Source organism: Falco cherrug, chromosome 7 (genome assembly GCF_023634085.1).
Source record: "Falco cherrug isolate bFalChe1 chromosome 7, bFalChe1.pri, whole genome shotgun sequence".
NCBI classification, from domain to species: Eukaryota; Metazoa; Chordata; class Aves; order Falconiformes; family Falconidae; genus Falco; species Falco cherrug.
Genome location: NC_073703.1, coordinates 23,618,544 through 23,632,686, shown reverse-complemented (window position 1 = coordinate 23,632,686; position 14,143 = coordinate 23,618,544). Strand labels below are relative to the sequence as shown.

The 14,143-nt window shown below is 36.5% G+C and overlaps 1 protein-coding gene across 5 annotated transcripts in view; it reads left to right on the top strand.

The window, feature by feature from the left end:
• SCAPER (S-phase cyclin A associated protein in the ER) overlaps nucleotides 1–14,143 on the top strand; it is a 165,949-nt gene that overhangs the window by 40,682 nt on the left and 111,124 nt on the right. For all 5 annotated transcript variants that reach the window (XM_055715699.1, XM_055715701.1, XM_005442654.4 and 2 more), the window contains exons 9-17: nucleotides 1,512–1,774; nucleotides 2,205–2,429; nucleotides 3,994–4,164; nucleotides 4,656–4,731; nucleotides 5,212–5,329; nucleotides 5,650–5,761; nucleotides 6,220–6,360; nucleotides 9,152–9,307; nucleotides 12,448–12,590. In XM_055715699.1, coding sequence (XP_055571674.1) covers nucleotides 1,512–1,774; nucleotides 2,205–2,429; nucleotides 3,994–4,164; nucleotides 4,656–4,731; nucleotides 5,212–5,329; nucleotides 5,650–5,761; nucleotides 6,220–6,360; nucleotides 9,152–9,307; nucleotides 12,448–12,590 — 1,405 coding nt within the window. The remainder of the gene's footprint in view (nucleotides 1–1,511; nucleotides 1,775–2,204; nucleotides 2,430–3,993; nucleotides 4,165–4,655; nucleotides 4,732–5,211; nucleotides 5,330–5,649; nucleotides 5,762–6,219; nucleotides 6,361–9,151; nucleotides 9,308–12,447; nucleotides 12,591–14,143) is intronic.

Sequence of the window (14,143 nt, the reverse complement as noted above, 5' to 3'; positions counted from 1 at the left end):
TCACATCTTATAACCTAACCATCATGTGTTCCTACTGAAAGCAGTTGGTATTTTTAGAGAAGGTAACACTTCTATATTTTTTTAAAACCACTTTATATTTTGCTTTAAAAATCAAAACTCTAGAACTGCAAGTTTTAAGCTAGTCTTTTAAGTTGGCAATGTGCAATTCATCATAATACACAGATCATTCAGTTCTCTCACCACCCTTGGGTGTTTCAAATTACATTTTTTGACAACCAAGTAGACTCATTCCTGTTCATATTTATGTTATACTTTAATGTTTGAGCTCTGATCTTCATGCCTGAGCTACAGGTCCGTCTTTGTTAGTAAAAAGCTTTAGAAATACCCAGAGAATTAATTTGGTTATACAGCTTCTGTTCTATTCTAGATTTTTTTTTTCCCCTCTGTAAAGCAGGAGATTTAGTGTTGGGGTTTTGATTCTGTATTCCTCCAGGTAAAAACAATCTCCCACACTTTTCCTTTTAGGTGAATGATCCTAAAAATAGTTTATGCCAAAAGCATATGGGAAAATTTGTGCATAGTTAGGGCTTGAGTTTTAGCAAGAACTTTTGTTCAGCAAATAGCCACATGTGAGCTTACCTTTCACACTATTCAGTTGTACCATCAAGTCTCAAAAGAATCGCCTAGAGTTATTTCAAGATGGGGAGATTACATGCTGATATGAATTGCTGGCCACAAAAATGTTATATATGGAGAAGGGGGTTCACCTTGACATTCTAGAAATCTGATCACACTTAAGACCTGATACTTTAGGCAGACAGTTGTAAGTTTGAAGACTTTTCAGGTATGTACCAAGGTTAGGTATCAGAAATGTTGATCAGCAAGTTGTATTTAACAGCTATTTAGTCATCAAAGTAAATTGAAGAAAAACACTCTTTTCTCCTTCAATTTGCACTGCCACTTGCCAGTATTTTGCTATTTCTTGGAATCCAGGAAAAGATATTTTCCAAAAGCTGACACTGATTAGTGTACTTTTATTATCCGGATGAAACAAATGGTAAAAGTAAAGAAAACATTTGTGGAAGAATAGTGTGGCAAGTACTGTCCAGAGCTTGCCTTACTAAGACGTGCAATTAGGTCTGTACTTGCAGAGATTAGCAGTTTCACAAAAGACCTCTAACATCATTGTTGCTGCAAAGAGCAAGTGTGGTTACTTTGTTGTGCTGAGCATCTCATGAAATAGCATCATAGGCATGAAAAACTTAAGTACATGTTGCCATTTTTCACATGGCTTTGTATGACTAGCTTAGCTTCTCCAAGTAACAGAAGTCCCAGGAATAGAATTGTTCAGTGTTTGTGAAACTGATAACATCCTTGAAGTAAAAAGCTTTTCTAAAGAATATTTAATTGATTTTTTTTTTTAGTACTGATTTTTAAAAAGAAAATTTTTCTCACACAACTTGTGTAATACTGTGATAAAATAGTTGTTTATAATACTTCTATTTGTAAGTCTTCCTTTCTTAGAATGGGGTGTTTTGTTTTTTCTGTAGATCGAAAAGATGCAGAGGGCTGGGAAACAGTTCAGCGTGGAAGGCCTGTTCGATCTCGATCCACAGCTTTGGCAACAAAAACTCCTGTAGCTGCAGATTCACTCAAGTCCAAAGGCGACAGTGACAAAGAAAATGCCATGTCACCACCATCAGAGAATAAGCCTGGGAGTTTGCTCACTGACAGTGGTGCATCCAAAAGCATAGAGCTTGTGCAGAAAGGTCTTTTACATCAGTGTGAAGGTCCTCTTACTGAAAGGACTCAGGTCAGTACGATTTTGAACCATTTCCTAACCTTGCACTTTTTCTTCAGAGCATTTTTGAAAGGTAGTGGTGTCTAGAGCTTTTACTCACTAACCAGACTGGAAAAGGCTTTAAAAGTAATGGCTTTCAGTTACCTTTATGGATGCTGGCACATATAGGCAAGTTAAAAATCATGCGATGAATCATATTTTACAGTGCTGTAGACAGGTTCCCTGTGTTTTCCAAAAACTCAGCATTAGGCACATCACATACATAGAAGATTTCTAGTAGAAAGGTCCAACTTTTGCAAAGTTATGAGCAACTGAAATTTCATGGAGTTACTTGCATCACTCACTGTAAGGTTGTGCCAGGTGCTTTTTTGAAACCCTTTGACTCTTGTGACTTAAAATCATTATGTTACATTGTGTTAATTTTGCAAATGCCTCTTGTTAGTTCACAGCACATGCGTCAGAAGACAATGGGACCACTGGCACACCACTGCAAGAAGATTCCTTACAAACAGTTTCTGAGACACCTCTGGTTCTCAAAAATACTGACTGTACTTCAAAAACTCTGCAGATTAATGAAGCTTCCTCACTAATTGCTGATACTACAGACCAGCATCAAACGGAAGAAGCTAAAACTGAAACTGAAATGGATCCCTCAGATATTTCAAATGTGAGTGCTGCCAGATTGGTAAGAAATCCTGTAAGATTTCTGAGTAAATAATAAACACAAGGCTTAGTTTTCTCATTCTGTGTTTATTGTTAGCCTGCTGTAGAAATTAAGGAAAACTCTATAAGGTATGTACTGTAGAAAAAATAGTTTGTTGCACAGATACTTTTAGTGATAGGATTTAATTCTAGTAAAGTTTCTGAACTTAAACTAGGAGGATATAAATGTTTCATTTGGAATAAAGACATTTGTGCTCTCATTATGTTTTTACATGTGTTTGGCATAATTTTTCATTTCCTTCCACTATCAATCATTTTAAGTCACACTCATTAAATTCTTACTCCAGTTTTGCTAATTATTCAAACTGGAAACACATGGGATATCAAGATTCTGTTAGCAACAAGGGTAGACCTCTGCCTTCTAAGCTAGCTGAACTGCCCTCTTGGGTCTTCCTATATAACTAGCAATTTGGATGAATGCCATTCTTAAGCAACAAATGTGAGGTCAATATTCTGTTTTTATGTGGCTTCCCAAAAAGAATGTCCTTTCTTGTCTATAGAATTTGGCAGTTTTCAAGGTGTGTCTGCTTTACGGGGATTGTCTAAGTGGAGAATTGCAGTAATGCTATGTAAAATCCAGGTTATACTTTCAGGTTATGTTTTGGCTTGGTTTTTTTCATAAACTAGTTTAAAAACTTGATTTGCAGAAATTTTCCTGTAAATTGCTTTCCCTTTAACGTCTTTTATAAACTGGACTCATGCTAGGTAATTTCCAAGTCAGGTATCTGTTTCTTTTTAGAACAAATTTCTAGCATCTCATACACCAACATTGCTTCAGATTCTCTATTATTAACGGTTCAGGATGCTGACAGTTTGGTGGGATCTGTGTCTCTTGTGCGCATTTTACTACTCCTGATCAGATTGCTTTGAACACTTGATTTGTGTATTGTGGCACACTGTTTCATAGCCATAGTGGAAGTGAACCAGTTAATACTGGACGTTAAAGAAGGAAAATCGATCGGTCAGCATGTTCAGACTTACATTCTTGCCTATCTATCTTGTCATTCATGTTGAAAAACAAGCATAGCCTGAGATTCCACTGGTTTAACTACAGTAAAGTTTCCAGATACAGTTCATCTGCAGATGCATTTTCATCTTTAAGTTACACTTTGCAGCATGATTCCTTTTCTGGACATAACAGCAGGGCATGTCATTAATGTTGTAAGAGTATGCATTGCTTAGTCCCTAAGACCAGGTATTTAAAAGAATAATCGGGAAGAACTGCCTTCATTGCTTTTAATGACAGTGTTCATGTAATACATTTTGCAATGATGTGAATGATAATTAATTTCATAAGCATTTCATGTAGCCATTAAATGAATTGATAGTTGATAACCGTTTTAGTGGGGTTTATATTTCAATTAACTTCACAAAATACAGCAGTAAAGGAGCTACAAGTTATTAGAAGTTGAACAAAATATCATATCATTCATATTAACTATATGGAAACCACTTTCCTGTGCCTGCTACTGATTTTGGGTTTTTCTCTGGTGTGGTGTTTCCTGCAGTCTATGGCAGAAGTCCTTGCTAAGAAAGAAGAGTTAGCAGATCGCCTGGAAAAGGCAAATGAAGAAGCCATTGCTAGTGCTATTGCAGAAGAAGAGCAATTAACTAGAGAGATCGAAGCGGAGGAAAACAATGACATTAATATCGAGACTGACAATGATAGCGATTTCTCTGTGAGTGTTCTGTTTATTTTCAAGTACCCAATTTCAAGCTGTCTCCGATGTCAGTGGACTATGAATATAGAATTTTAGTGTTCATTTTTGCATTAATGTAACCTGTTCTACTTGCAAATAAAGTAAATGGTGTCATGTAATAATTATATCATTCTGTCTAAGGTATATTTAGCAGCAGCACAATGCTGCTGAGTGGTATGGAGTCCTCTGATGCAGTGGTCATCCTGCTGCCTACATACATACTACATAAATTTTAGTGCTGTGTGCCAAACTGGGAGACCTGGGATTTGTTATTTTCATTGCTACCACACAGGAGCTAGAAGCAGAAGTCTCCATTTCTACTGTTAGAAGCAACAGGAACAGGGTCTGTCTTTGGGATGGCTAGTTCAGTTTGGAAGTATTGCTGAATGTTGCTGAGCTGGCACTGCTTAGTATGTGTGTACACCTGCAAATTAGTTTGGTTTTACTGTCTAGATTGTATTAAATTTCAGGCTAGTATGGGCAATGGAAGCATATCTTTCTGCGGTATGTCTATGGATTGGAATGATGTTCTGGCAGATTATGAAGGTAAACTTTCACATATTACTGTGCTTACATTGAAATGACAGCAAAATTTAGAAGAATGCCCATTTTACTGATGGCTAGTTAAGGTTTCAGCATATTATTAATTATTCAGAATATTGCAGGATCTCCAAATACTATTCCAAGTTATATTATTTTTATGTTGTTTCCTTAGAAAAGATGGATTTGTGTCTTCAAACTGTCTGTGTTTGTCTTTATTCTTCAGCTGTCTTCCCCTGTCTCTCTGTTAGAATTTTAAAATTTGTTACCCAGTTTTATCTTGGCATTACAATAGAAGTGTAATAAAATCATTAAGCATTGAAAATGCACAGGGATTAGAGATGCTTCAGCCTGTGTTTGCACCTTATGTAGGCTTAAGAGAACCCATTTGAGAGAGAACTTCAAGATGAACTAAGCCTCATTATTTGCACTTCTCCCAGCAGAGTGTTTTGCATTATTCAGAATGTGTGTTTTCTTCCTGTACAGCTCGTGAATCATGGCGCCAGAGTAATTCTTGGGGAGACAGAGTGGAAGAAGAGCCTGCACGTCCACCTGGACATGGAATACACATGCATGAGAAACTGTCGTCACCATCACGCAAAAGGTTTTAGAGTTGTTACCTGTCTCAGTTAGCCAGTGAGAACAAGCAACCAAACTCAATGGCTGTGTGAAACTGTTCATAAATCTAGTTTAATTCTGTGAAAGTGTTACAGGAATCAAACTAGGCTTGTGATACATTGTGCAGTATGTAACACTTGCAGACTAGAAGACCAGTATTTGCATTTAGGGGAAATAATTGCTCTCCAGTGGCCTGTGTGTTTTCTCTTACTGAAAAGGACATAGAAATGTTTGCAACACTGTCAGTAAATGCTGTCTAACTTGCCTTTGCTCATTTGTTGGTTTTTTGTTTTTTTTAATTAAAAGAACAATAGCAGAATCAAAAAAGAAACATGAAGAGAAACAAATGAAAGCTCAACAGCTGAGAGAAAAGTTGCGTGAAGAAAAGACACTGAAGCTTCAGAAATTAATGGAGAGGGTAAGTTTTCTGTGATACAGGGGAGCTGGTCTGCTGCCTTTCAGAAAAGCTTTTTGTTTCCACATAGTCTAGAAGTGTTAAGAGATTAACATTAGGGGTGAAATGAAATTTTCCTTTGAGTCTTAGTTCACATAGTTTTCACAGGTGACTCGTGCATCACAGACATTAAAGAAATCATTATTTCAAATCATGAACTTATGTGAGAGTGTTGCTGACATACTGACTCAGGTTCAGGGAAGTGTGATAAACATAGAAATGTGTTGTGTATCCAACACAAATGCTAAAATTCAGCAAACTGAAGCAGTTAGCAAATCAGAGTCCTTTGGGTTAAACTCAATGCAGGCTTGTTTAGGGCATCAAAATGTTTCATTACTTTAAAGCTTGAAATAGTAGAAAATTATGAGGAAAAAGGCTGTATTTTCAGTTACTGTATTAGTGATCAATTCACTGATATATAGGAGAAAGATGTACGGAAATGGAAAGAAGAATTACTAGATCAAAGGCGCAGGATGATGGAGGAAAAATTACTCCATGCAGAATTCAAACGTGAAGTGCAGCTACAAGCAATTGTGAAAAAAGCACAGGAGGAAGAAGCTAAGGTAAGTTAACTTTGTTTTAAAGGGGAGGTATTTAATAGTTGTATATGTTTTGTATCTCAAAGTGCTCGTGAATAGGTTGTAAAGGATTTTGCAAGTTAGATACGAACATGTGTGAACAGTGAACTGGATAAATGCCAGTCTTTAAACTGGACAGTTTTTCTCTGATATGAATTTAAAATTAATTACTTGTTACTAGATATCATGGTGTGTTGGACTGAAAGAAAAGGTGGGTTGAAATTTTGAGCTGATAGTTGTTTTGCTGCTTTTGTTCCTCACACAGGGTATGGCAACATTTTTGATATTAACTAGTCCTTCTGGAAGGAGTAGATTATCTGATTATTAATTCTGTTTTCTAACATGTGGAATGAGAAGTGCGGAGAGCTCGTTGCCCTTCTTTGTTACACATCCATTCTAGATCCAGCATTCTGTGTCCTGAAGCAATAGTTGTTGCTGTGTTTTGTACCCCTCATATTATTAAACACTTAGAAACAAACAGAAACCCATAATTAGCACGTGGCAGTTATTCTAAAGTAAGTATTTTTTTCAATGCTTTTCTGACTTTAGTAAGCAGTTTTGTAAGATGAGCACTTGAGGAACACTCTTGGGTTTACCTTATTCGTATTACTTTGATAAACATTGTCATGGTCTAACCCCAGCCAGCAACTAAACACCACACAGCCATCACTCACTCTCCGCCAGCACTGGTGGGACGGGAGAGAACTGGAAGTGCAAAAGTGAGAAAACTCGGGGGCTGAGGTAAAAACAGTTTAATAATTGGAGACAAAGAAAATTGTGAGGAAAAGGCAAATAACAGGGAGAGAGAAATAAAACCCCAGACAGACAAGAGGTGCAAATGAAAACAGTTGCTCGCCACCACCTGACCGATGCCCAGCCAGTCCCTCAGCAACGGGCCCCCCCCCAACCTCCCCCTCGTATTACTGCTGAGCACGACATCGACATCGTACGGTGTGGCACAGCCCTTGGGCCAGCTGGGGTCAGCGTCCCGGCCGTGTCCCCTCCCGGCCCCCTGTGCACCCCCCGCCTGCTGGCTGCTGGGGCGGGACGAGGAGCAGAAAAGGCCTTGGCGCTGTGTAAGCGCTGCTCGGCTGTAGCTAAAACATCCTGTGTTATCAGCACTGTTTTCAGCATAAATCCAGAACAGCCCATACTAGCTACTGTGAAGAAAATCAGCTCTTATCGCAGCCAAAACCACCACAACAGGAATGAAGTATTTTAAAGACTGTTTTTTCCAGGTAAAGAAAGATACATGCAGTTCCTTAAAACTAAAATGTTACAGTATATAATGAGCATGTATCCCAGCTGTGATTGATGCAGCTGTTCATCCATATTTAAGACAAGTACAAAAAAACTGATTTCGTTTTTTTACTTAGTTGCTGTTTCTGCCTTTTGGATTAAAACTAGATTACCTAATTCACTCTAGCATACCTTCATTATTATTTCATTACACTGTTGTCACTTCTATAATCGTATTAACTAAATCACACTTGTCGTCATTCCCCAGCCAAGCAGATGTTTCCCGTATTGTGTGTGTTTAAATGTGTAAGATCTGCTGCCTCTTGAGGTTCTTGTGTTCTGGAAATAAAGGTTAATAGGGCCAGAAGGCTTTAGAGAAATAGCTGATGAGTAGTATAGCTGAAGATCATGGTAGCTGTTGCTGCCCAGCTGGTGATCTAAATTCCCAGTGCTTACTAGTTCACTGAAAATTCTGTAAATGGATTCCAGTCAGTAAACAAAGCAATAAATACTGTCCTACCACCTTTTATGTGACTTGTTGTTGTCCGTCTGTGTATATTCTCTTTACTCATTTCTTTTGTGAATTCGGACAGAGCAAGAGCTTTGAGTACAGCAAAAGAATTTCTATTTCAGTCATAGGTTTTGAGTGGTTTATAGCTGATAAATTTTTATGATTTTCATCAGTAACTTTAGTTCTAAAATTTTGGTTTTATTAAATCAATGTGAAGAGTTTAATTTTCCCATCCAGGTAAGTTTCTAAAGCATATGCATTTAAAAGCCTAAAGATGACAAGAACTGTGTTCAGCAGCATCATAGTGAGGACAAAATAACGATTACCTTCCTGAACCTAGTAGTAGCATATTGTTTGGTATTTTTAGTATACACATTGAGGTACTTTTAAGACAGCCTTTTGATGGTATTTTCTTTTTTTATTATTATTGTGTAACGCACTGTCCAGTGGTTGAAAAAAATAGTATGTTTGTGAAATAGGCTATAATGATAAGAAATATTAAGACAGTGAGCTTGTTCATTTTTCGGTAAGCACCCATATATTTAAAGTTGGATCAAAGGACCTGTTTGGATTCTACTAGCACTTAGTATTTTATTGCTTTATCCAGCTGAGTCTTGGCATTCCACTTCTGGTGAATGAGAGAATAGATTAATTAAGTCTCATTGCTGAGAAGACTTGAGATTTTCCTGGTTATTTACCCAGAGTTTCTTGGTTTTCTGATACAGTTAAATTCTTGTTTTTATATTCCATGGGCTATCCTTTTTGGAAAAAACCACACCAAACAAACCAAAACAAACCCCAAGAAAAACCCCAAACAAAACACAAACAAAACAACCAAAACAAAACAAACAGAAAAACGCAACAACCAAAGCCTTACTTGCAACATGGTAGTTTTCCAACCGATTCTGGAGAAGCGTCACATCAGTTTAATTACCAAATGGATAATTACAAATGGATGGAATTCCCTAAGAATGAAACTGGTTGCAGCTTCTCATATCTGTTCTCACACTTGCTCATTATTTGCAGGTAAATGAAATTGCATTTATAAACACCTTAGAAGCTCAGAACAAACGTCATGATGTATTGAATAAACTAAAAGAATATGAACAACGCTTAAATGAATTACAAGAAGAGCGTCAACGAAGACAAGAGGAGAAACAAGCACGTGATGAAGCAGTTCAGGTATAATGCATCTGTAGTTGCAGGGAGACAATGAAATATATATTTGTTTTTCATTTTTGCCATCTTTGTTGCTTTCTTGCCTCCTTTGTTCAACTTCAGAAAAGTATGATTATAATGTTTCAGTAGTAAGAAAGAGAAAGGTACACCTTAAAACCTCTATAGCAGAGGTATTATAGCTGTTGGGTAGATGATTCATGCATGTCTTAAGCTTAAAAAAATTCTTACGTTTTGGTAACACTTAAAACTTTGAGAGAGGAAATGGAAAAATATTCCTTATCATATAACTACTGTCATAATTACAATGCTTTTCACAGGATCCGTGAAAACCACAATGCAAATGTATTTGTGTTCCTGGAATCCTGGTGTGGGTTGGTTGGGGTTGTTGGATTTTTTTGTTTCTTTTTTTTTTTTTAATACAGCGTTCCAATACTAAGGTTTTCCAGCCCATGCATCCACTTTTTTGGCACTGTTCTCTATGTTAGAATTTAAAACATAAGTTTTCTTTTGATGTAAACACAGCCTGTTTCTCTATACATAACCTCAGATCACCACGAAGGCAGGTCACCTGTGAATCCAGCTTGTGCCAGAACTTAGAATCACCTGCTACTGCTTGGCACTGCCTCCTTGTTGAAAAATGGGGCATGTTATTGAAGTGGCTCAGAAGCCATTTTTGAGACAGAAGGTACTCCAAAAGTGCCGGATAATACTCTTCTTGAGAGAATATATTGTTAAAAGTTACCGGATTTCCAAGGGTTGATTGTGTTATCAGTGAGAAGTACCCTTCCACGTAGTTTGTGAAAAACCTGATCTCAGTGATCCTGTTTTTTGTAGTTATTCATACTCCCTTATTCTCGAATGCAGTTTTCCTGGAGTCCCTTTCTGGTATTTTGGGTTTTTTTGACTCTTTCGTGTCTTTGCCTTTTTTTTAGTCCTTTCCTGGGTTGTGTAGGCATTAGGGCATTTTTAAGCTGGTAGCTGAACTAGAACAAATGCTGCAGACAGGCTTTCAGAGCTAAATCCCACTTAGGACCACGCTGTTCTCTCCGTATCCTTTCTGCCAGACAAAGGATCAAGCTGATGCTTCCTGCTATGCTTTTTCAAGGCCCAAGTTGCTTAACAGTTGAGCAAAGCCTTATATTTTGAGGTATGATGTAGCTTCCCTGACCGTCCTCTATGGAACTATGTGTATTGACCTCTCAAGGAAACTTTTCCTGCATTGTTGTGGAGTTGGCCCCACTCCTGTATAAAAACTTTTAACAGTTAGTATAACCACGAACAAATAATTCCACTTAAGTGAACTGCAGTGAATGATGTGAGTTCAGGCCTATAAATAGGAATTTAACTTCATGCAAAACCTCCTAAACCACTGGGAGAACACACCTCTAAACATAACTACTTTATATTTACTGTAACAGTGATGGACTTCATGGAATTGCATAATTTAAAGTCACAAAGTTTCTAAAACTGGTATAAAATTTCAGTATCTTCTGGGGTGCTTCTGTTTATCTAACTGAGCAATGTCTTCCTTGACCTCAAGTATTTCTCATATCCATTCAGTAAAGTCTACTTGCTTCTCCCTGACACTAAACTCTGCAGATTCACCTTTAAACCTTTCCTTCCATCAAGCTTATTTTAACTTTTAATTACAGAATCTACTAAAGTTTTTAATTTTTTTAGCTTTTACTTGCTTTTCCATTTAGTAGCACTGGTACCTTATCCAAAATCTGCAAGCTATACTGGCACATCTTCAAATGCAGCCTTATAGGTCTTTGTAAGGAATGTCCAGGAGAACTAATATTTTTTTATGATCCACTGGGTGTATTCTGTAAAACAGTTTGTATTCTTGGTAATTTTATAGTACAGTTGTACTAAAGCATGCCATATCTTGTCTTACTTATTTTATTAAGAAGGATATTAATGAATTTGTGCAATGTTATTACTGAAACATTATGCAGGAAAGAATATGGTTACTGTAAAAGCCACAGTTTTGATTATCCATTACCAAGCTATGTTGCCTGTGAAGGTGAAGACAGTGAAGTTAACATCACATTTGCTTATATAAAATGCTGTGCGTGAAACAAAAAGTTCACTTATTTTTGTAGTTCTTCATTGCTTGAATAAAGCATAAAGGGTAATGTTTTCAGCTTTTCATATGTCTACATTTAACTGTGTAAAAATGTTCATAATTCCAGCAAGTTTTCATTTGTGCTAATGGAATCTCATACAATCTCCTGAAAGGAAGATAATTTATTTGCTAGTGTAGTGATGTGTGTTTACAGTGTTGGAGTTTGTGGCAAGGATGTTATATGTAATTTTATATACATATGTCTTGAGATATAATTATATATAACATACATATTTACGTATTGTATATTTTAAAATTTATTTAAATATCTGTTTTTCATTTAATCTGTCATACAAAACAGACTAATTTTTCAGTAAAATTAGTTGAAGAACCCATTAAAATCTAGTTCTCCCCAGACTTTAAACCAAATAACACTTTTCCTCTTAGTAAAACTCACTGACTTAATGTTCACTCATAAATGTCTTATATTTAAATTCAAACATGATCTGTTTTTACATTTGTTGCTGGTAGAAGTATAGCCACTTTGTCAGAAAGGTTTACAATACCACATATAGTTTCTTAATCAGAGACCAGTAAAAATTTAATATTGAGAGAGAAATCACATAATCAGTGAGAGCACAAAAATTAATTGTCAGAATCAATTTTGTTTTATAATATCATTCAGTTTCAGAGTCATAATTTAAATACTAATATTCCATGGGAGCATATGTTATTTCTACATTACCTGTATCCTGTAGGATGTTAAACTTTTTTCAAATGCTGTCATTATTGAACAAGTTTTATAAGCTTTCATAGTGGATAGACTTTTCTCAGAAAGAACAAAATATATGGCTGGTTAATATTTAGCTTAGTTCATACAACCGTGCTTTCAATGTATGTTCAAGCTTCTGAATATACTTATATTTGCATAATATTCCTCTAATAAAATTGCAGTTCTCACTCCATCATGAAAGTAAGGTAAAATTCTATAAGCAGATGTTAAAAACCAATTTCTGTTAATTCCTTTTTGGTTTTGCCCTAAAAGAAAAGTTAGAATTTATTTCTCTATGACTAGGAGCGCAAAAGAGCCCTAGAAGCAGAACGGCAAGCCCGAGTTGAGGAGCTGCTGATGAAGAGGAAAGAACAAGAAGCACGAATTGAACAGCAGAGGCAAGAGAAAGAAAAAGCACGAGAAGATGCAGCACGGGAGAGGGCCAGGTAACTGCGGTAATTTTGTACTTCCCTACCCTTTTCAGCAAACTGCAGCTTCTCTATGACAATAGTACCTTCTTAACTCTTCAGGCTTAGTATTTTAAAAAGTAACATTAGATGATATTCCTGATGAATGGTTTGAAAGAAAGTCAGGTGAGTAGTCATAAATTCTGTAATAGATTTTTGTATTCCTTAGATACATGCACAATATAACATGCAAGGATATATTTTATTATATTAATCTTAGTTTTATTGCTTACAAGATCTTTTAATAATTTTCCTTTTTCATATTTTAGCTTAGTTTCCAAAGGAAGCAAGATTAATGTCACCGTGTTCCCCATATCCTCCACTCTCCAGTAACTTTTGTACTTACTGGCATCAATTTGATTTCACCTTTTTGTAGACACCAGAGATTACATTTGCGAAGTGCAAAGCTGGGAAACCAGGCTTCGTTAATTCTACTGCCTGTTAACTACTTGGTTTCATTTTGCCCATAATCAAGTTTGTAAAGGTTTTTCATATGGGCTTTTCTCTCTCTTTGTTTTGAGCAAAACATGAGGTACAGAGAGGATGACTGTTGGGTGGCATTGCAGCATGTGAGAAGGGTTTACTTTGAAGTCTGATTCAGGAAAACTGCTTTCTGCTTGTTGTTTAATTTGCCAAATTCTATTTGTATTCATCTCCTGTTATTCCCTTTCCCTACAGTTCCACTGCCACAAGCATAGCATAAAACCTAAATAGAAGTTATGTTTTTCCTATGACAAGAAGTGTTCGCTAGTGGTTCTTCAAACATTTTTATTGTCTCAGCTTTTCTTCAAAATTGTCTTGAAGAGTTTTTTTTGGGGGGGGGTTCCCCTCCAAGTAAAATATTCAGAAATTTATTGCTCACTTTCTTTCATCTTCCAAAGGCATGAGTAATCCTAGCTTGACATCATAAAGATATTCAACTCTCAAGTAGATATTTAATGAATTGTGGATTGGATCTGTGGCCTTGCCCAGAACTTCAAGGACTGGACCTTTCCCCAATACATTGAGCCAGAGTCACAATGAGATAGGAGTTGGAAGGGATCCTTCAGTATCTTATTCTCATTCACAGACATTTGAGGGAGATTAGGACTGACAGGGAGAATTTTGGTTATGAACTTTAGGGAAGATAAGACACTGCATGTGTAAGGCTTCTATGTTTCTCTGAAATTTGAGGAAACCCTCACAGTAAGCAAATGGGAAATAATTGTCCCGTTGAAACCTTTGCCTTCTCAGGTCTTCTACAGTTAGAACTTGTCTAAAGGCTCAAGGCTTGTAATTCTTGGCTCTTTGTTTAATAAATTTTAAATCTGCCACTTTACTTTGTTGCATCCCATTTATTTCAGTATGACATGAAGAACGGCAGTTTCCATTTGCCTTTGTTAGTACAGTGCTTCAGTTTTCAGATGCTTTGTACTTGATACTGCAGTACCTTACTTAATTTGTTTTCCTTTGCAGATGCTGATGAGTTGTTTTCTTTCTTTTTTTTTTTTTTTGTAATTTTGGGAAAGAGTAGGAGAGAATGTATGTGTGGT